The following is a 21,864-nucleotide window of genomic DNA, read 5'->3' as shown; positions in this document are numbered from 1 at the left end:
CTGCGTTTGGTACCTGACCTGCTTTAATACTTCAGACTGACATCAGTCAGTACCTTTGTGGAACTAAGGTCTGTATGTCACCAAGAACCTGCACTCTCATCACACTGTAACTACAGGCACAACTGACACACTATGAGTCTAACGGATTGCATTGCTTTATCATTGCTGCTGTGGACCTAAATGATCGCGAAACATTTACATGATCAGTAACGGAACGGGTGCCTGAATCTTTTTTACAAGCAATTGAAGGCAGAGGCGCTGAATATTTTCATATTCCCTTCAGCGGAAATACTTTTCAACATTTTGTATACTAATTTATTCTTTGTCCAAAGATAATTTAAGAAAGTCAGTTAATTCAGCTTAAAGAAACGTCAAAATAACATTATCCACTGCAAGACATATCATGTAATAATCGAACCAAATCTTTCGGTGTTTGTCAGATTTCTACCTGAATATTGTCTCTTTGCAAGAGATTACGTAAATTGATGTAGGTTGCTATTTTTAGGGCTCTGTAGCTCAAAGGATGAAAATCAGTCAATAAAGTTTTTATTGTTGTTCTTCATAAATTACTTACTGTTTTCATCCCAGATCTTTAAGTTTATCTCTTGCAAATAAAACTGTTTAATTAGTATGCCTGGTGAACGTTTAGCGTGATATAACCGAAGGAAGGAATATATCAATAATTTCTCAACTTTTCATTACGAAGACCCTATAAACATTTCTCTCTTTGGGGCCAAAAGATTAAACCCATCGATAATACTTGCATCGTACTTGACAATGTTCCATGGCAAATGAATGTTCCGCTGCAGCTTTCTGAGGCCACAGTAACTAACTAGAATTATTTTATCCAGTTTGGTTAGAGAACACTGCAGCTGTTTTTGTAAGCAGCTCCTTCGAGTTTAGGTGAATCTAGAGCGAGACTATTTTAAGTGGAATGACCATATAAAACAAATACTAGGAAAAGCAGACGTCAGAGTGAGATTCGTAGGAAACATCTTAATGAAATTTAGCTCTCTCACAAAGGAAGTGGCTTGTTCTTGAGTATTTTTCATCAATCTGGGACACTTACGAGGTAGGACTGATATATCGAAGTTTTACATTCCTTGCAGTGAATTTGAAGAAATAAATCGCAGTCGCCAACCTGTATTCGCACATTCATGTATATTGCTTCTGTGAACCATTAACTACTATAAGAAGCTAGTGATTACTCGTGAGAACTATAATATCTTTTATTGTGATGACTGACCACAATGGATGTTAATATGAAATAAATAGTGAACTCCGTCAGTTGACAGTATGACTAATTTCTTACAGAATATAAATAATAAGTTCTTCTGTATTGTGTTTTGTGCTTTAATGAAATTTGTTCATCATATAAAATTATAATTAACATAGTAATGTTGTCCGCTCGAATCGCTGAGTGGTCAGCGTGTCGGATTGCCGTCCTACAGGCCTGGTCTCGATACCCGGCTGAGTCGGAGGTTTTCTCCGCTCAGGGACTGGGTATTGTGTTGTCTTAATCATCATTTCATCCCCATCCAGCGCGCACGTCGCCCAATGTGACGTCGAATGTAATACGACATCTACTGCATGCTCTCATTTACATTTACTTTTGTTTAATAACGAAGGGGCCTCCCGGACAATGACGCCAAACGCTCATTTCCATTCCCGTAGTAATGTTAAGGTGAACAGAAATTTGAGTTATAATTATAGGTGGCTTTTCAATCTCCATTTAATTTTAACTGTAGTTTTCTGAGTTTCCACCTGCACTGGAGTTAGTCGGTTTGGTCTCTTAATGGCACAGTTGTCGAAGGGAGGATGAATGCTACACAGCTCATGCTAGAAATGGTAAAACCCTATTGTTATATCCTTCAGCCCTAGGATCCAAATAACATGTCGCACCAAGTTATCGCAAGACCCACACTGCAGTTCATATTACAAATGCCTTGAGAACCGCACGTATTACTGACTGTTCTGCTCAGTCCTCTGATTTGTCACACATAGAGCGTGTCTGGCATGCGATGTATACTTTCATACTAGACTAAAGCCACAAATTTTCGTTAAATGAAGCAGTATGTGCTGCAGAGAGGACAACAAACTCCTCAAGATGACATGTAGAGGTTGCTTGCTTTCATGCCCCAAAGAATACAAGAGTGTATTTCTCACTGTGGGACTACACGTGACGCTGATGCCGATGTCGATGATGGCACCAGTTCCAAATGGGATGAAAGTTTAATAAATTTATATCCATTATGGTCGTTAAATATCACACTGGTGCTTTAAGATTTGAGAGATCACCCATCTCTTGGAGAATAGGTACTTCGTATCTCTCATTGAATTCAATACAATAACCACATTTCGGCCAGGTGCACTGTCCTAATGAATGGCATTGTACTGAGTTTTATTTTAGACATTCAGGCCTCTTCTGCATATTTTTGTTTCAAATTGTCTAGACATATTGTGTGGTATTCATGAAGTACTGTTTTGCTTGATGGAGGTTATCAGTTGAAATAATAATATTTATGTCCTATGAAAATAGATTCACCATTTCTTACGGAGACCACAATGTCCTCCCCCCTAACACAGACACTGATATTACTGGTGTTTCATTTCCTAGATTAAGTTACTGATTCACTGTGCATGCGGGGTAGTTACTTGATTCGCAAAAATCACGAGAATTTTCTTCATGATCCAGATTGTTAATGAAATTCGACTGGGTATGTGACCTGAAACAAGGATGCATCCAGGATTTTGTAGAAAAGGGGGTTAAATTTGTTAAAGAGGATCTTATAACGGCTCACGTTCTCATTTATTCTCAAAATATACTTTTCAGTTAGAATTTTCTAAACGTGAACATATTCGCCTTTTTTGCGCTCCAGTTGTGGCATTATTTTTCAGTTTGATATATATAATTTGCTTTCGGGAAGCCTTCATACAAATAATACTTGGTCTGTAAAATTAAGCAAGAAAAGATTTTCTTGGAAATATATAACATATATTCGCACCAGTGTGTAAGAAATACGCAAATGCACTATTACATATTTCTTTATTTGACAACGAGATAACTTTACTCTATTGCCAAACGAATTATAATTCTAAAATAATGTATTACCTCTTTGCTATTAAACCACAGCTCCGTCTTCCAATATAAGCTTCACTTCAACCTTTCTGAATGTCGTAAGCGCCGTGCTAACGGGAGCGGGTATCCATGCACGTCGAACAGAATTCGCGTCATTTTAAAAAAATCAGTACCATTCGTGCCATGTAACTGCAAACTTCAGAGCTTTCTCGTGCATGTTCGCAAATTCCACATTTTGATTTTTTTATACTTAATGTGTTATGATTTACACTTTAATCCTGATTCAAAAAGAATACCACAACTTTAGGAATTTCAAACTCTGCACCGACAAAAGGCAGAGCTAAGCACTATCTGTCGGCGAATTAAGGGAGCCATAAAGTTTCATTTAGTTGTACATTTGTTCGCTTGAGGCGCTGTTGACTAGGCGTCAGCGTCAGTTGATGCTAAGATGGCGACCGCTCAACAGAAAGCTTTTTGTGTTATTGAGTACAGCAGAAGTGAATCGACGACAGTTGTTCAGAGTGCATTTCGAACGAAGCATGGTGTTAAACCTCCTGGTAGGTGGTGTATTAAACGTTGGTATAAACAGTTTACAGAGAATGGGTGTTTGTGCAAAGTAAAAAGTTCTGGACGGCCGAGAACGAGTGATGAAAATGTAGCACACATCCAGCAAGCATTTGTTCGCAACCCAGGAAAATCGAATCGCAGAGCTAGCAGAGAGCTGCAAATTCCACAATCAACTGTATGGAGAGTCCTACGAAAAAGGTTAGTTATGAAACCTTATCATCTGAAATTGGTTCAAGCACTGTCTGCAGCTAAGGTTAAAAGAATCGATTTCTGTGATTTTATCCTTGCTCAAATGGAAACAGATGAATCTTTTGTTTCAAAGATTGTGTTTAGTGATGAAGCAACTTTCCACACTAACGGGAAAGTCAACCGTCACAATGTCTGTACATGGGGCACTGAGAATCCGCGGGAAACAACTCAGTATGAACGTGACTCGCCTAAGGTGAACGTTTTCTGTGCCATTTCAGCCAATAAAGTTTTTGGTCCCTTTTTCTTCGAAGGTGCTACTGTAACTGGACTACAGTATCTGGAGATGTTAGAGAATTGGCTGTTCCCTCAGCTCGAACAAGAAGCACAACAATTCATATTTCAGCAGGATGGAGCGCCACCACATTAGCACTTATCTGTCCGTAACTACCTGAACGTCAACTACCCGAGGCGATGGATTGGCCGCCAGGCAGCCCGTGACAGAGCACTTCATCACTGTCCTCCAAGAAGCCCTGATATTACCCCCTGCGATTTTTTCTTATGGGGGTATGTTAAGGATATGGTGTTTCGGCCACCTCTCGGAGCCACCATTGATGATTTGAAACGAGAAATAACAGCAGCTATCAAAACTGTTACGCCCGATATGCTACAGAGAGTGTGGAACGAGTTGGAATATCGGGTTGATATTGCTCGAGTGTCTGTAGGGGGCCATATTGAAAATCTCTGAACTTGATTTTGAGTGAAAAAAACCTTTTTAAAGACTCTTTCTAATGATGTATAACAAAAGGTTATATTATGTTTCTCTTATTAAATACACATTTTTAAAGTCGTGGTATCACACTGTATACTCCCTTGAATGCATAATAATACATTTCGTACGTACTAGTGCATTTTCTTAATTTGGTTCATAAAATATGAAAATTTCCGAAAGAACGATAAACCATTTTATTCACAATGGTCTCGGAACTTTCAGCAAGCACAGATATAGTATTGTTACTTTACAGTGCTGTGTTTTGGCAAACAACTACGGGTCAGTAATGCTCTACTCTTCCTTCAGCTTCCAAGATTATTTTACACTCTTCTTCTTTCAATTTTGATTTGAGGTGGGGAAATGATCAGGATCAAAGGACGTGAATTTTTCGGGTGGCCATGATTATTAGCGACAGAGTTGTTGGGATAAACAGATCTGATGTTGGTGTGTCCAACAGACTTGCTACGGCAATTTTTGGTAGCGAAAATGCAAACGATCTGGGATTATTCAACCTTACACTTTACCAAATTTCCTCGTTTAAATACAGGGTGATAAAAAACTCAGTATAAATTTGAAAACTTAATAAACCACGGAATAATGTAGATAGAGAAGTGAAAATTGACACACATGCTTGGAATGACATGGGGTTTTATTGGAACCAAAAAATAAAAAACACCTCATATTGCTAGACGCGCGAAAGATCTCTTGCGCTCGTCGTTTGGTGATGATCGTGTGCTCAGCCGCCACTTTCGCCATGCTTGGCCTCGCAGGTCCCCAGACCTCAGTCCGTGCGATTATTGGCTTTGGGGTTAAACTGAAGTCGCAAGTGTATCGTGATCGACCGACATCTCTAGCGATATTGAAGACAACATCCGACGCCAATGCTTCACCATAACTCCGGACATGCTTTACAGTGCTGTTCGCAACATTATTCCTCGACTACAGCTATTGTTGAGGAATGATGGTGGTCATATTATTTCCTGAAAGAACATCATCTTTGCTTTGTCTTACTTTGTTATGCTAATTATTGCTATTCTGATCAGATGAAGCTCCATCTGCCGGTCATATTTTGAACGTTTGTATTTTTTGATTCGAATAAAACCCCATGTCATTCCATCCATGCATGTGTGTCAGTTTGTACCTCTCTATGTACATTATTCCCTGATTTATTCAGTTTTCAAATTTATACTGACTTTTTTATCACCCGGTATTTACCTGTCGCTTCTTGCAATGGAGATACATAATTTTCTGTAGATGTACGCGTCGACCTAAATTAAGAGAATTTGGATTTTTAACAACGGAAAAATGTCGGAGCACAAAAAATACGAATGTGTTCCCATTTCAAACACTGACTGAGAAGTGTTGTACCAGATGCCTCATTCTACGTTCCTCAGTGCTTTTAAAAATTCTACCAAACATTTTGGCATGCGAACATATTCGACTGTCTTTTTAACGTGCACCTCACTTGTCACTCTCAGAAGCTCGCCTAACGCAACTGCCTCACACCCACCAGTTCATCGCTGTAAGTCGCTTACATTCGTTCGCTCCCATTTGCCCAGCTCACTCACTTATTCAGCCCAACTCGTTCTCATTATCCCTTTGCGTCTCTCTGTCACACTCTCCTATCTCATGGCCACAGTCGCCTTTGTTCTGACCGACTAGTACTGTCTCCTGTCATTGTCACTCTCCCTTTTGCTCTCTCTTACTGCTACCGATAGAGGTACTCAGGGTACACTCGGCCACACGCCGTCAGGTGGCTTGCGGAGTATGGATGTAGATGTAGATGTACTAACTCCTTCTCACTGCTGCTGTCTCTTCTCACTGCTACTCTCTCTCCCTTCCTCATTATTCTCATAGACCCTATCACTAATTACCACTGTATCTCACTTATTTCCTTTCCACTTTCTTTGTATCTTTATCCCCTCCCCACTGGCACCTTCACTCTTTTACGAGCACTGTTCTGTAACTGTGAACTATGTTCCACTGCCACTGTCTCCATCTGTTTCTCCCACACTGTCATCGTCTGCTTTTCTTTTTATATACCACGATCACTGCTTACTATCGTCCAGTACTTGTTACTTCTCCATCTCTCTCCCACTGCCACTGTCGTCTTCTCTCTCAGCATAACAAAGTGCGAATAAGTATGCACACCAAACTATTAGGAAAAAGTTTAAAGGTGCCGAGGAAGGTAGGATGCGGTAGCTGGTACCCCAACTTTTCAGTTAGAATTTTCTAAACATGAACATATTCGCCTTTTTTGCGCTCCAGTAGGGGCATTTTACCTTCTCTTCCCTGCTACATCGGGGCATGTCTCTCATATGAAGAGAACTGTATGGATCAGTTACATTTCGATAGTTTATTTATGTGAAACTAAATGCTACTTGCACAAAAATTTTGTGTGTGCTTCAGTACTACAGCATGGTGTTCCCAGAACCCTTCTGATGGTAACGGAGAAGCTTTACAGCGTATCTGTCTGCGCGACGTAGTTTTATACACTACGTTTTCACCTCACACCGGACTTTACGTTCTATTTTACATTTACAATTATGGTGACTTTTGCACTTCTGCATCTCAGAAACAGATAAAGATATCAAGAAATGTTTCGCGATTGTTTGAGATCGGGATCTTAGGAAGCTATGGTAAAATTTTTAACCATTTTATGTGCGTAACCGTCTTCGAAACCGCGATTCCGTTTCGTTTCGAAAAAACTGGTAAAAATCCTGTTTCTGCGTTTCAATGGTGCCTTTATAAGCCCCTTAAGGCCCATCGTAGACCACATCAAATACAAAAAGATCCAAACGATGTTCTCCATTTTCCTCAGCAGGATGGTCTGGACAGCCCAGACACAGCCCCTTCTTTGGCGAAGTCCTTGCCTGACAAGACACTCTCAGGAAGACCATTTGCAATTGCGACAGTAGCTGCCTGTTTCCTTTCGATCAGCGTTGACCAAACATGACATCTAACATTACGGTATATTGATAATTTTTACTTTATGGACCGTCTGACACCAACTGAATGAAACACAATTTAGTGCCATACGCGTTTCACCTTTATTTGCTGTAAGGCATCTTCAGTGGCAGGTTATCAATTTACCGTAATATTACACGCAACTGAGAAAAACAGGACAACAAAAGTTGAAGATGACATCTAACAATTTTCTATGTAGAGCGTGTACTCTTTCTTACGACATTTCTATATCTCCCATTATAGTAAACTATTGACGTAGATGTCAAATGCGATTCTCATGAAACTATGGCCTCTTTTGAATTCAGCTACCCACAGCTTACCTACCGCAGATGGGCTGGATATTACATAAACATTTACAAATTTTGCGGGAAAATACGTGGCCAGTAGCAAAGTATTTACAGCCACACTACACTTCATACAAAGTTAGCTCCTCTCTTCTGGTATTGTGTAACGCGCAGTGCACCACAAGAAGTTTAACCAAGTAAAAAGCATAATTACAGAGTTCTTTTCAAGTCACAAAGATCTATGATGTATACATGCAAACTGAAGCGACAAACGAATATTTGTATCAGGCCGGGATTCGAAAACCGTTCTCCTGCTCGCTAAGCAGACGATCTAACCACTACACCATCCTGGCACAGTGTCTTTGCACATCCGCGTGCACAGCATTGCAGAGGCCCTCAACTATATCGTTTTCCAGTCAGTTGGGAGAGCCTCAGCAATTCTGGTCGAGTTTAGGGGGAGTGCCGAAGGAGCTGAGGGGTGAATGGGAATTTGGATTCAGAAAGGAGGCATGCTACTGCACTTTGTGTAGTTGTGCAAAGCCATTGCTCCGGTGTGGGGTTGAGGTTAGCGCTCTGCCTAGTGATCAGGAGACCTGGCTTCAAATCCCGGCCTTGGTGCAATTTTTCAGGTGTAGCTTCTGTCTGCATATGTATATATCACAAAAAGATTAGCTGATATGCGTACCATTTTTAGCACAAACAGAAAATATTCTGCCGTCCTTTCGAAAGAAATTAGTCGGAGCCACAGATGTCCAAATCTCGCAGCAGCGCAACTCACCCAGAGCATGCAGGACCATTGGCCCGCAGCTGCAACGCTGTTGAAGTCGATGATGCCGCCCTCGCCATTCCACCAGCTGGTGTTGGTGCTGCCCTCGGAGTCACTGACAAACCAGCCCTCCTCCAGCGCCCTCGAGTACCGCGGTTCGCAGTCAGAGTTGATGAACGGGTGCACCCACAGCGTGACACGGAACCCCATTGCGTGCAGGTCGTCCACGAGCGCTCTGACGTCAGGGAACTTGTTGGGGTCGAACGTGAGGCTGCCGTAGCAAGTCTCCCACTTGTCGTCTATCTCAATCTGGCTGTTGCTGAAGCCGTGTTCGACTATCTCGTTGGCGAACTGCCTCACTGTCGTGTCGTTGATGTCTCTCTTGTAACGCGCCCACGTCGACCATATGGGATGCGTGGTCATGCGCTCATCTGGAATGCCTAGGGGTTTATCGAAGTATTCTTTGATGGCCTCTTCGTGTGCTACCCTTGCATTTTCGTAGTAGCAGACTGTGAACTCCAGAACAGTCTCTGACCGATCAACTGGGTAAGGTGGCTTGTTCTCCGCAAAGAAACATAGTTGATCTTTCGACGTGTTTGTATTCTGTTCTACGAAAAGAGGCACATATGGAGGAATGTAAACGTACCGGCCATCGGAGAAGAGCCAGTAACGCTCGGCCACGCCGACGTTGTCTTGCTCTTTGCTGACGTACGAGTAATCGCTGTACACATTGTCCTCTATTAGCCAGGTCTGATTGTACTGCTCGGGTCCTCCATAGATATGGCTGCCCAAATGGTCGACACAGCTCCAAATAATGACTCCACTACCCTCCGCTTCCGTCTTTGATGTGGCACAAACGAGGGCTCGACCTTGACGATGTGTGGTGATTGTTGGCTCGGGGAATGGTAGACAGTTATCATCAGACTCAGGGTCAGAGCACAGTTTGCGAGAGCCCGTGGTGTCTTCAACTGTGACATAGCCGACTTCAACATCTTGGCCATCTGAAAAATTAACGCAGCAATTAGTCGAGTCATTGAATGTTGAACTTATCTTATGAGCAAAAACGATGCACTTGATGATGACTGTGAATGGGATAATTTTACAGTAGCGAAAACAATATGCTGGTATCTGCTTACTTTTAATTTCACTGGTACACTCAAGGACTTTTTATAACACAGTTTCGGTACTAGATTCCTCTGAACACGAGAAAATTGCGCTATTTGTAGTAAAAGACGGCTCCAAGAATAGACTGAGGATAAGCGTATGAAATGAATTATTGTTTTCAGTTAGTTCTCTATAGTTAACACATTGTGACATTCCAAATAGTATTCCTGAAATCTGTTGTGGCAGCCATATATGGTTTGTATGCTAATTCGCTGCTGCCTGGACTCAGGCAGGTGCGCCGGCCCCGTATCGAATCCACCCAGCGGCTTAACGACGGAGGCCAGTGTGCTGGCCATCCTGGATGTAGTTTTTAGGCGGTTTTCCACATCCCACTAGGTGATTACCGGACTCGTCCCCACGTCCCGCCTCAGTTACACGGCTCACAGACACCTGCACACTTTCGCACTATTTCATGGATTCCACTAGACACAGACAGTTGGGGTACACTAATTCCGTCCCGGATGTACAGGCTGGTGGCAGGAAGGGCATCTGGCCACCGCTTCAATTAACCTTGCCAAATCCGATTAACCTTGACGACCCTGCGTCACTGCAGGAAAAAGGCGCAAGCAAAAGAAAGAAAGCAATATATAGTTTGTAGTACTGAAGAGCAAGTACCGTGAGCTACAGTGGAATCTTACATTAGAAATAATGGGGCAGTAAAATCCGTAATACTGTAAGTGCTCCATGAAAATATTTTATATAAACAATGAAAGGGCCTGTGATATGTAAACGATACTGAAAACTACGTATTTTTCAAGACGTTGCATCATCTCTGGTGTCCCTCTGTATTCGAAATAAATTAGTTTAACGATGTCTGAACTGCTTGCACTGGCTCGAGAATATATAAAGTACTAGTGTGAAACGCTGAGTTACAATTCGCAAGTCGCTTGAACAACAAGAATCATAGTTGGCAGGTAGAGTCGCTTGAACAATAAGAATCATAGTTGGATGGAAGAATCGACCATAATACTGATCTTGAATGTCCATGTATGGTGTACTATCATCTCAAGGAATCAACTTAAGTTGTACATTTTTATAAATGCTGTATTTCGATGTCGTGGTGCTATACCGTGTTCTTCATCTCAGCTTTACAACCGCTAACTGCGATAAAATAACACTTACGTTTCTGATATTGTATTTCACTTACAGTTAGCTTATTCGAATATTCAGCATAACAATGCAGCAACTAGTAATGTATGACTGTTATAACTGTAATTGTTTGCGAATGACGATGGATTCATCCATCGTGAGTTGCTAAACACAGTGACTTGAACCTACCATGGCTGTGAATAATGAACAAAAATCAGTACGTTTAACAATAGTGACGAATTTATAAGGCACCAGGAGCCATGTCCCGGGGTTTGTGTCGCTATTATACCACTTGATCTGTCTAGCCTAGTAATACGCTAATGTTATCTTTTGAGTTATAGTTTCACTGAGATAATGAGTAGTGGCGTGAGCAACACGTCGAATACTATTTGAGGTGGTTAAATTCGCGTGAGTAAGCGTCTAATATATTACTGCAACTCAGCGAGAAACCGTAGAATACGAGTTTACTAAATAATAATTTTGTTTACTTGGTTTAAATTTTATTTCGTATTCTACTACACTGTGACACAGTTTGATGATCTCCAACTAGCGAATGTAATTGATGTCCGTGCTAAGGGCCTTTGCTCTTGTAATTGGCGTCTGTGGTAAGGGCTGACTCACATTAATGGGTAACTCAGTCCAGATCCGAGTGACTTAGTATCTAAAAGTGTGTGGCGAAAATTAGAGTACTCGATCTAATAAAAAGATATCAGGCATCCGGGTACTTTCCTCCAAGTCGAATAACTTAATCAGTGTTGCACCACTGGAAGGGCTGCAACACAGTCTGTTCTGTAGGGTCCTGTAGGGTGCTGTAATGTACTGGAGTCAGGATAAGACAGTCAAATTTGTCAGTGCTTATGCTGGAAAGGCGTGCTTGCAGAATCTGAGTTTCTTAGAAGTAGATACCTTAGGGGTTGCGAAGCAACTCAAATCGCTTGATACGGGCAAGTCTTCAGGTCCAGATTGTATACCGATTAGGTTCCTTTCAGATTACGCTGATACTATAGCTCCCTACTTAGCACTCATATACAACCGCTCGCTCACCGATAGATCTGTACCTACAGATTGGAAAATTGCGCAGGTCGCACCAGTGTTCAAGAAGGGTAGTAGGAGTAATCCATTTAACTACAGACCTATATCATTGACGTCGGTTTGCAGTAGGGTTTTGGAGCATATACTGTATTCAAACATTATGAATCACCTCGAAGGGAACGATCTATTGACACGTAATCAGCATGGCTTCAGAAAACATCGCTCTTGTGCAACGCAGCTAGCTCTTTATTCGCACGAAGTAATGGCCGCTATCGACAGGGGATCTCAATTTGATTCCGTATTTCTAGATTTCCGGAAAGCTTTTGACACCGTTCCTCACAAGCGACTTCTAATCAAGCTGCGGAGCTATGGGGTATCGTCTCAGTTGTGCGACTGGATTAGTGATTTCCTGTCAGGAAGGTCGCAGTTCGTAGTAATAGACGGCAAATCATCGAGTAAAACTGAAGTGATATCAGGTGTTCCCCAGGGAAGCGTCCTGGGACCTCTACTGTTCCTGATCTATATAAATGACCTGGGTGACAATCTGAGCAGTTCTCTTAGGTTGTTCGCAGATGATGCTGTAATTTACCGTCTAGTAAGGTCATCCGAAGACCAGTATCAGCTGCAAAGCGATTTAGAAAAGATTGCTGTATGGTGTGTCAGGTGGCAGTTGACGCTAAATAACGAAAAGTGTGAGATGATCCACATGAGTTCCAAAAGAAATCCGTTGGAATTCGATTACTCGATAAATAGTACAATTCTCAAGGCTGTCAATTCAAGTAAGTACCTGGGTGTTAAAATTACAAACAACTTCAGTTGGAAGGACCACATAGATAATCTTGTCGGGAAGGCGAGCCAAAGGTTGCGTTTCATTGGCAGGACACTTAGAAGATGCAACAAGTCCACTAAAGAGACAGCTTACATTACACTCGTTCGTCCTCTGTTAGAATATTGCTGCGCGGTGTGGGATCCTTACCAGGTGGGATTGACGGAGGACATCGAGAGGGTGCAAAGAAGGGCAGCTCGTTTTGTATTATCGCGTTATAGGGGAGAGAGTGTGGCAGATATGATACACGAGTTGGGATGGAAGTCATTACAGCATAGACGTTTTTCGTCGCGGCGAGACCTTTTTACGAAATTTCAGTCACCAACTTTCTCTTCCGAATGCGAAAATATTTTGTTGAGCACAACCTACATAGGTAGGAATGATCATCAAAATAAAATAAGAGAAATCAGAGCTCGAACAGAAAGGTTTAGGTGTTCGTTTTTCCCGCTCGCTGTTCGGGAGTGGAATAGTAGAGAGATAGTATGATTGTGGTTCGATTAACCCTCTGCCAAGCACTTAAATGTGAATTGCAGAGTAGTCATGTAGATGTAGATGTAGATGTAGATGTAGATGTAGATGTAGATGTAGCCTAAGGAGTTGAGTAATATACTCGAAAGAAGTGCGTTATGGTTATTAAAGTGCATTTAGTGCAAAGCATAATAGCAAATTTGATAATTTATAGTTATACCTTCCTAGCAATATTTAAGAGAGGAATGGATATCAGCCTTTACCTTCTCATCAAACAGTGGAGCTTGTTTCTGATATTTTAGTGTCTGTAATTATTCTTTTGTGTTTCCAGACAAACATATCACTACTCTTTGCCTATCATATCCACAGCTAGATTCCTGTACACTCTACTGTTTCATCAGATACCGATGAACGCTATGATGCCGGGCTACGCACTCACCCTTTGTCGTGGTGATTACCAGGCGGTTGCTGCTCTCATCGAGTCGAGTCTGGAAGTCAGTGGCTGCTGACGTCACCAACAACACCAACAGCAGCGCTGCTACCTCGGTCACTGAAACGCGGCCAGGGCAGAATGAGGTCTCTTACCATAATACATCCCGTTAGTCAGTACACAATAATTACTCGCACATAGTATACAATTGTTCTCTAATTAATTTCCATTATACATAACTTCTATGTGCACAGTTCTTATAGATCGGAGCTTGACATCTCTTATTGAATCTAGTTATACACTCTGCTTAAATTCTGTTTAAATGAAATTTTATGTAATATACTCATTAACATAAAAGAAAAAATTACAATTAGACTAAGTTCAGTTTCTAGGCAATTAGAAATTATGTTAGGAAATGAATAGTAGTGATAAAAATATAAACAACGGCAGTAAATAAGGGATTTAAATGTTTCGAGGAGACAGTTACTTGGACAGTAACTTTTGCTGCACTGGACGTAAAGTAAGAACAAGGAGAGATGGAATCAGAATAAAAATACAAATGATGTGGAGGAAAGGTGTATTTGTTGTACAGAGATAAGTTACAGTATATACACAAAGAGAAGACAGAAAGTATGGAAACTTGACAGAGTGTAAATGCAGATTTCTGTTTCTGTTGTACTTGACACACTGGAGGCGATGTTACTCTGATTTGCACTTGTATACCACAGCAGTTCACTAATTTACCATGAAAGGTGCTTGTCTGCAGCCAGTGGGTACTGACCGTTCAATATGTGAGACCACTTCAACACTCTCTGTCATATTAAACACAGGGAGGGGGGAGGAGTGTTGTAATATAGTGGATTGCTAACACACATCCCCAAATAATTATTGGCAGTGTAAAGTGAAATCGCTTTCACTTCTTATAGGGATTGTTACACTTAAAACGTTGCGTGGAACAAGAGTACTATAACTGAACAAAACAGATGTCTCAGATTATAGGACTCGTGTAATAAGATCCTATCCATACATCTGGCATTATATGTGTGACAGCGTACTCTTACAATCTGAGCTTTCATTTTCATGGCACTGTGAGGGCTTCTCACTTATTAGAACCTATTTTGTTAACTATTTTTTGTACTTAGATTTTAAAGACTGCATATACCAACAGAGGCGAAACACATTAAAAGTAAAATACTGGTTTTTAAAAAGCGTGAAATGGTTTTAGAAGCAACAAACAATGGCACTGAAACTGTATCGAAGTGATAGTTTTCATTCTAACATTGTTGATTTTGAAACGTAAATGCCACCAATCTATAACATGTATAATGATAGCTCAGTACCTAGCTTTGCCAGGCTGTGTATTGATGCTAATTGCATTTTGTCAATTTCTCCCCAAGCCTTCCTCTCTGTCCATCTCCTCCTCAGCTCTATCTCTCCGTCTCCTTCTCCCCATCTCTCTGTCAACCTCCTCCACCACTCCGCCGACTCTCTGTCCTACCTCTCGCTCTGCTCGTGTGCTCCTTACCTTTCTCTTCATCTCCTGCTCCCTCTCAAACTCCACCCCCCCCCCTTCTACCCATTCCATACTTCCTCTCTCTCTGTCCATCTGATCCTCTCCCTTTCTCAGTCCATCTCCTTCTCTATTTCCTTTCTCTTCTTATCTCTTCTTTCCCATTCTCTCTATCCATGTCCTCCTCTTCCCTCTTTCTGCCGATTCCCCCCTCCCCTCTTCTGTTCATCTCCATCTCCTCATATCTATGTTCATCTCCTTCCCTCCCCCCTCCCCTCTGTCTGTTAATCTCCTCCTCTCCATTCTCTCTTCTCATTACCACTGTCACCCCAATAGGAGATTGATCTGTTGATTTGGAGGGAGGGGATCAAACATCGGTCCCATCGAATTAGGGAAAGATGGGGAAGGAAACTGACTGTGCCCTTTCAAAGGAACCATCCCACCATTTGCCTTAAGCGATTTAGGGGAATCACAGAAAACTTAAATCAGGATGGCCAGACGCAGGTTTGAACGTTTGAACTGTTGTCCTCCTGAATGCGAGTCCAGTGTGGTAACCAGTACGCCGCCTCGCTCGGTACCAATAGAAGGTTGCTGGTTCTTAGTCTCATTGAAGGTCTTTCCAGATAGTAAGTAATGCGTGTACCAAGTTTGGCTGAAATCGATCCAGGGGTTTAGAAGGAATTTTTTAGCTGCCGATTTGCCAACTAGAGCACATGGCTCATATATTTAGCATATTTCACCTGTATCTCCAGTAAATTTCGACCTACAGCTTCGTTTGTACGCGGATCAGTGTTTAAGACGTCGTTTCTTCTGAACTGTAAATCGTAGAATGACATAATTTTAAAGCTGTATTTAGTAGTATATTAGTCATTATCTTCCAATGTGTGACGGATAGCATTATCAGTAATATGCATCGTACAATGATATAATTTTTCAGGTTTATTTAGTAATATATGTCGGCAGTGTCTGAGAAATTTGTTAGAAATAGAGATATTAGTAAAAACGTAATGAAAGGACATTCCTGTCAGTAGCTTTACTGGACGAAAACGAAAATATAGTAAGCGATATAGTTTTTTCATTTCATTATTTCCTGAGGGGCGTGAGCGGGAAATAGTTCGCACGGATTTCAAACTATGTCTAAGGTTTGCATATTACTAAGTGCTCTCATTCTCAGGTACTGCATGAATATTGCGAGGCCGTGTGCACATAGTGAACCGCGCTCTGTTACACACCATCCCCCACGCCTTTAAGACGTCCATCTTTCTTTTCATCCAGTAAGGGATTGTGTACCAAGTTTGCTTGAAATCGATCCAGTGGCGTGGGAGGAGATGTGGAACACAAATACGTACACCCTCTTTTATAACATGTATTGGTAATTCCTGCCAAGAGCAACCTGCTGATGTCAAACACAGGCCTTAACTCTAGCAAAAGAAAATTCGGAACTTACGCTACGGAAACAGAAGTGAATGAAAGTATTTGAGCCATTATTGTACAAAGTAGTGTTGAAATTTAAGTAGACTGATAAGGTAAGGAACGAAAGGAATATATGGGAGACACTCACAGGAAGAAGGGACTGGACGACAGAATATTATAAAGACATCAGGGAATAACTTCTATGGTAACAGAGGGATCTGTAGGGGGTAAAAACTGCAGAGGAACACAGAGACTGGAATACAACCAACAAATAGTCGAGGGCATAGGTTGTGCTATATATTATGATATATATTAAATATAAATTATAAGTGGTTGTTAATATAATTTTATGGTAGTCTCAATACCTAATGGACACATTGTGTACACTTATGCCACAGTTTATAAGAGTATGGCTTGTCTCAGATTCACATGTTTGCCCGGCGTCCCTACTACTTTGCATGGTGCTGAAAAAGATGAACTGTGATAGCATGGTATGTAGCGAAAACGTGTCGGAACGTAATCTTCTATAGTATGTGTGAACTGATGCTTAATTCTGTGTACGTGACAACCACTCACCTTTTTCCATACTAATTATGTGGTCCACACCTGAACAGCTGCTTACAACTGGTCTACTCTGCCTGCCGTGCATATATATAGGAACGCTTTATCACCGCAACGCTTCCTTATCACTTACGACTCCTAGCCGGTGCGTCATACATTGATAGAGATAACTAATCATTCAGATCTCATGGCCAGAACTTCCGGATCATTTGCGCAAATTCATCTCGTAAATGTTATTATGGAAGTACTCGAAGCATGTGGAGTATGGTAGTTTTTTGGAAGAAGTCCCGTCTCCACAAACGTTACAAAAACCTCATGATCTGCAGACATAGGAACAGAATGTGAACTCCAGAATCAATCTCTTACTTAGCAGAAAAGGGCTGTTGCGGATACAGCTGAGGCTGTGCCTAAGTTATTTCTCCGCGATATTGTTTCTTCTAGGAGTGATAGAGACGGGAAGTATACTGGAGAACTTCTGTGGAGTTTTGGATGTACAGGGGAGATACTGAGAGAAGTAAATCAGCGAGGAGCATCAGTGAGTTATGGCTGATTAACTCAACAAGGAAGGACATTATTCGTGAGAGACAAAGTTCCGAATTGTATTCTGCTGTTCAATTTGTGCATCAGAGAAGCAATTATGTAATTAAAAGATAGGTTCCGGTGTGCGATTAAAATTCAGTGTGAAGTGATGTAAAACATGATTCACTGATGACATTGCTATCCTCAATGAAAGTGATGGAAAAAACAAGAACAACAGAATGGATGAGCTATGTGAGGAGCACAGAATATCGACTGAGGAAAACGAATATTACGGACATAAGATCTCTAGCAGATATAAGGTTAACATCAAAACTGGGAACGAAGTAATAGGGAAGTGAAAGAGTTCAGCTACCTTGGTCGCAAAATAACGCCTAATGAATAAAATGCGTAAGGAAGCAGAGTATCACGGACAAAAACGGTAATCTGCTTTAAAACCAGTCTACTGTTATCAAGCACAGGCCTTAATCTGGTAAATAAGTTTCTGCGAATTTACGTCTGGAGTACAGCAATAATGGCTCTGAGTAGTGGACAATGGTAAAACCGGCGAAGTTGAGAACCGTACCGTTTGACTTATGGACACCGAAAAATGAGTGTAGGAGTGAGTAATTTCTTTGATAATAGGTCGGGACAAGGAATAGGAGGAGAACACTGGCAATGTATAGTACGGCATATGTTAAGATATGAGGGTATAGCTCTCAGTCTAGCAGACACAGCTGCAGACGACTAAAACTGTTAGGGAGCTAGAGAGTGGAACGTGGACAACAAACATTCGAGAACAATGGGTGGCGATGTTTCCGGGAGATAAAGGGGTTGTCATAGGAGAGTAGGTGGTGGCGGATAGCAAGAAACCAAATTAGAAGTCTGACTAACCGAATGAAAGAAAAATGAAAAGGAAGTTAAGAAGACACCGGAATGAACCATCAGGGGATGGTGCCCACGTGAGCGGGTTCCTCACCGGTGCTGGAAGGCGTCAGTTTCGACAGTCCGACCATGAAAAACTGGAGAGATGTGGGTTAATTCGTATCACCTTAAGTGTCGGTTATTATCCTGTCGTATCGCTCCCTATATGGATATACTGTTCAAAACTCTATTAGCACTGAAGAAGAATGTAGACTAAAATAATTCCGTCACTGTTACACACAGACAAAAAGAAAGAATGCGCCACATCACCAAGGAGTTATACGAACTGTCGAATGGGACGGAAATATGTGTAAGCTGTGGTAAATTTTGCTGTTTTGAACAGCGCGCCGCAGCGGGTAGTGTTTCTGGCGGTGGCGCTGCTGTGGCAATCCCAGCTTTGGTGTGTCCCTCTGCTGTGAAACGGGGAAAGGTAGCCTGTTGAAGTGCACTTAAGGGGCGCTATGAGCTCGCCAGTGGCAGTTGGGCAATTTGTCAGTCTCGGCGAGTCTGGTCAGTTGGTCAGCTGGGTCAGTGTGCGGCAGTTAGTGTCTGTCCGTCGTTCGGAGTTCTAGTATGTCCGTCGTTTGAATCAAACTTTAAAGCCAGCACGAGGGGGCGAGTCTGGTCAGTTGGTCAGCCAGGTGAGTGTGGGCCAGTCAGTGTCTTTCTTTCGTCCGGAGTGCTGGTGTGTGTTAGGCCGCCAGTCTGCTCGGCTTTGCTCAGGCAATGGGCATTGGCGGTTGGATCGACCGGTTGGTCGGTCGCGCACTGAGACACCAGATGACTTGTCCGCCTGGAGCGTCGGGGCATGTGAGGTCCCCACGTCAGTCCAGTGCTTAAAGTAATCTGCTGTGCTACAGATTTGCACCAGTGTACTCCTTGAGAGGTTGTTGTGAGCGGTCACGACTACGGCCGTGTTGAAACGGAGCAGGCAAGCTTCTCAGCCCGAAGGCTCCTACTGTTAATATTGTCCTGTCTGCCTGGAAATAAAATTGTAACTTGACATTTAGAGGGTGCTTTTCTGCTTATAATTTTAAATCTGTTTTTGAAAAGGCTTTTGCGAATAAAATTCACATTTTTTAAAAGTAATTTTATTTTCCATCAATTACTTCCTAGCAACTAGTGTGATTAAATGTGTTAATGTTCTTGAAGAATCGGTAGTAAATAAAATAAATTCCTTAAGAAAAGATTTTGAAAGTAAATTCAAGGTTCACTGTGTATGTGATGCAAGTGCGCAGACAAGTAAATGAAGAAATGATTATAATTTGAGAAGAACTGGACAATCGCACAAGAGAAAGAACTTCAGAAATAGAACAATAACGCGTTGGTCTACTCCGGGGGCCCTTATGCATGCTGTTGTTCGGCTTGACATTGATTGGAAGAATTGTTGGATGTCCTCCTGAGGGATTGCGTGCCAAATCCGGCCCAATTGGCGCATTAGATTGGCAAAATGCCGTGCTGGCTGCACGGCCTTGCCAATTACGCTACAAACATTGCCAATTGGGGAGAGACTGGCTACTTTTCCGGCCAAATTAGCGTTTGGCGAGCACGGAGACAAGCAGTAACACCTCTTTCCGTGTGCGGGCGGGCATTATCTTGCTGAAATAAGCCCAGGATGGCTTACCGTGAAGAACAACAAAACGGGGCGTATAATATCGTCAGCGCACTGCTATCCCGTAAACGTGCTGCGGATCAAAACTAAAGGGGTCCTGAAATGAAGAGGCACCCCGCATCGTCACTGCTCCATTTCGGGTCATGCGGTGAGCGACAGTGACGCTGGTACCTCACAGGTGCCCGCAGCGTCTCCAGAGACTTCTTCAGTAGTTATCGCGGCTCAATTCGAAGCGGGAATCACCTTTCACCACTGAGCCCGTATGGCCAGCGACGATGTGTTTGGTTACACCCCAGACAGTGGTGGGATACCAACATCCAGGAGTGATGGTCTGGGGTGCCATTTCATTTCATTGCAGGACCCTGTGATTGGCATCGGCGGCACCCTTAACGATCAACGGCACGTCCACATCTACATCTACATATATACTCCGCTAGTCACCAAGCAGTGTGTGGAGGAGGGCGCTATTCGCGCCAAAGTCATATACGCCCCCTTCCACTGTCGGACATCGCGAGGGAAAAACGACTGTCTGAACGCCTCAGTACGAGCTCTAATTTCCCTTGAAAGTTGGTGGTAATAATATGCTCTACATCCTCGATGAAGATCGGATTTCGGAATTTAGTGAGCAGACCCTTCTGTTTAGCGCGCCGGCTATCTGCAAGTGTGTCCCACTTCAAATTTCCTATGAGATTTGTAACGCTCTCGAGATGGATGAGAGTACCAGTCAGGAATCTTGCGCTCTTCTTTGGACCTTGTCAATCTCCCAGGGTCCCATACAGACGAAAAATACTCTAAGACTGGACGAACTAACGTATTGTAAGCTATTTCCTTTGTTGAAGGACGGCATCGCTCCAGGATTCTACCAATAAACCGCAATCTAGAGTTCGCCTTACCCGTTACTTGTGTAATCTGATCATTCCATTTGAGATCATTTCGAATAGTCACAGCCAGATACTTGGCGGATGTTACCGCTTCCAAAGACTGGGCATTTATTTTGTACTCGTACATTAATAGGGACTTTCACCTCGTTATACGTAGTAGGGTACACTTACTAATATTGAGAGATAACTGCCAGTCATTACACCATGCATTTATTTCCTGCAAATCCTCATTGATTTGTTCACAACTTTCGTGTGATACTACTTTCCTGTAGACTACAGCATCATCGGCAAACAGTCTAATGCCGCTGTCAATACCATCAACCAGATCGTTTATGTAAATCGTAAAAAGCAGCGGCCCTATTACACTGCCCTGGGGCATACCCGAAGTCACCCAGCTCAGGACGACATACTACTCCCTGTCTGTTAGAAATGTTTTGTATCCATCCGCATATGTCATCGGATAGACTGTACTTTTTGGAGCAAGTGACAGTGCGGAACTGAGTCGAACGCCTTTCGAAAGTCGAGAACCGCGGCTTCAACCTGGGAGCCGGTATCTAGAGCCTGTTGTATATCACGCACAAAGAGGGACAGCTGTGTCTCGCATGACCGCTGTTCCCTAAAACCGCGCTGGTTTCTGAAGATGAGCTTCTCAGCGTCTAGAAGGGTCATTATGTCTGAACAAAAAATATGTTCTATGATTCTACAACAAATCGATGTCAGTGAAATTGGCCGGTAATCATGTAGATCCGATTTTCTCCCCCTTTTATAGATTACTATGACCTGGGCCTTCTTCCAGTCCCGTGGAACTTTCCTCTGT

At 42.3% G+C, this 21,864-nt stretch overlaps 1 protein-coding gene across 1 annotated transcript in view; it reads right to left on the bottom strand.

The window, feature by feature from the left end:
- Positions 1-17,173, bottom strand: part of LOC126281678 (myogenesis-regulating glycosidase-like) — a 32,813-nt gene extending 15,640 nt beyond the window's left edge. The window contains exons 1-3 of the mRNA XM_049980843.1: positions 17,130-17,173; positions 13,640-13,750; positions 8,634-9,622 (exon numbers count right to left, since the gene is read on the bottom strand). Of these exons, the coding sequence (XP_049836800.1) occupies positions 8,634-9,622; positions 13,640-13,750; positions 17,130-17,139 (1,110 nt within the window). The 5' untranslated portion in view covers positions 17,140-17,173. The remainder of the gene's footprint in view (positions 1-8,633; positions 9,623-13,639; positions 13,751-17,129) is intronic.
- Between the last annotated feature and the right edge of the window lie 4,691 nt (positions 17,174-21,864).

Source organism: Schistocerca gregaria, chromosome 7, assembly GCF_023897955.1.
Source record: "Schistocerca gregaria isolate iqSchGreg1 chromosome 7, iqSchGreg1.2, whole genome shotgun sequence".
NCBI classification, from domain to species: domain Eukaryota; kingdom Metazoa; phylum Arthropoda; class Insecta; order Orthoptera; family Acrididae; genus Schistocerca; species Schistocerca gregaria.
This window is presented reverse-complemented; position numbering and strand designations above follow the sequence as displayed.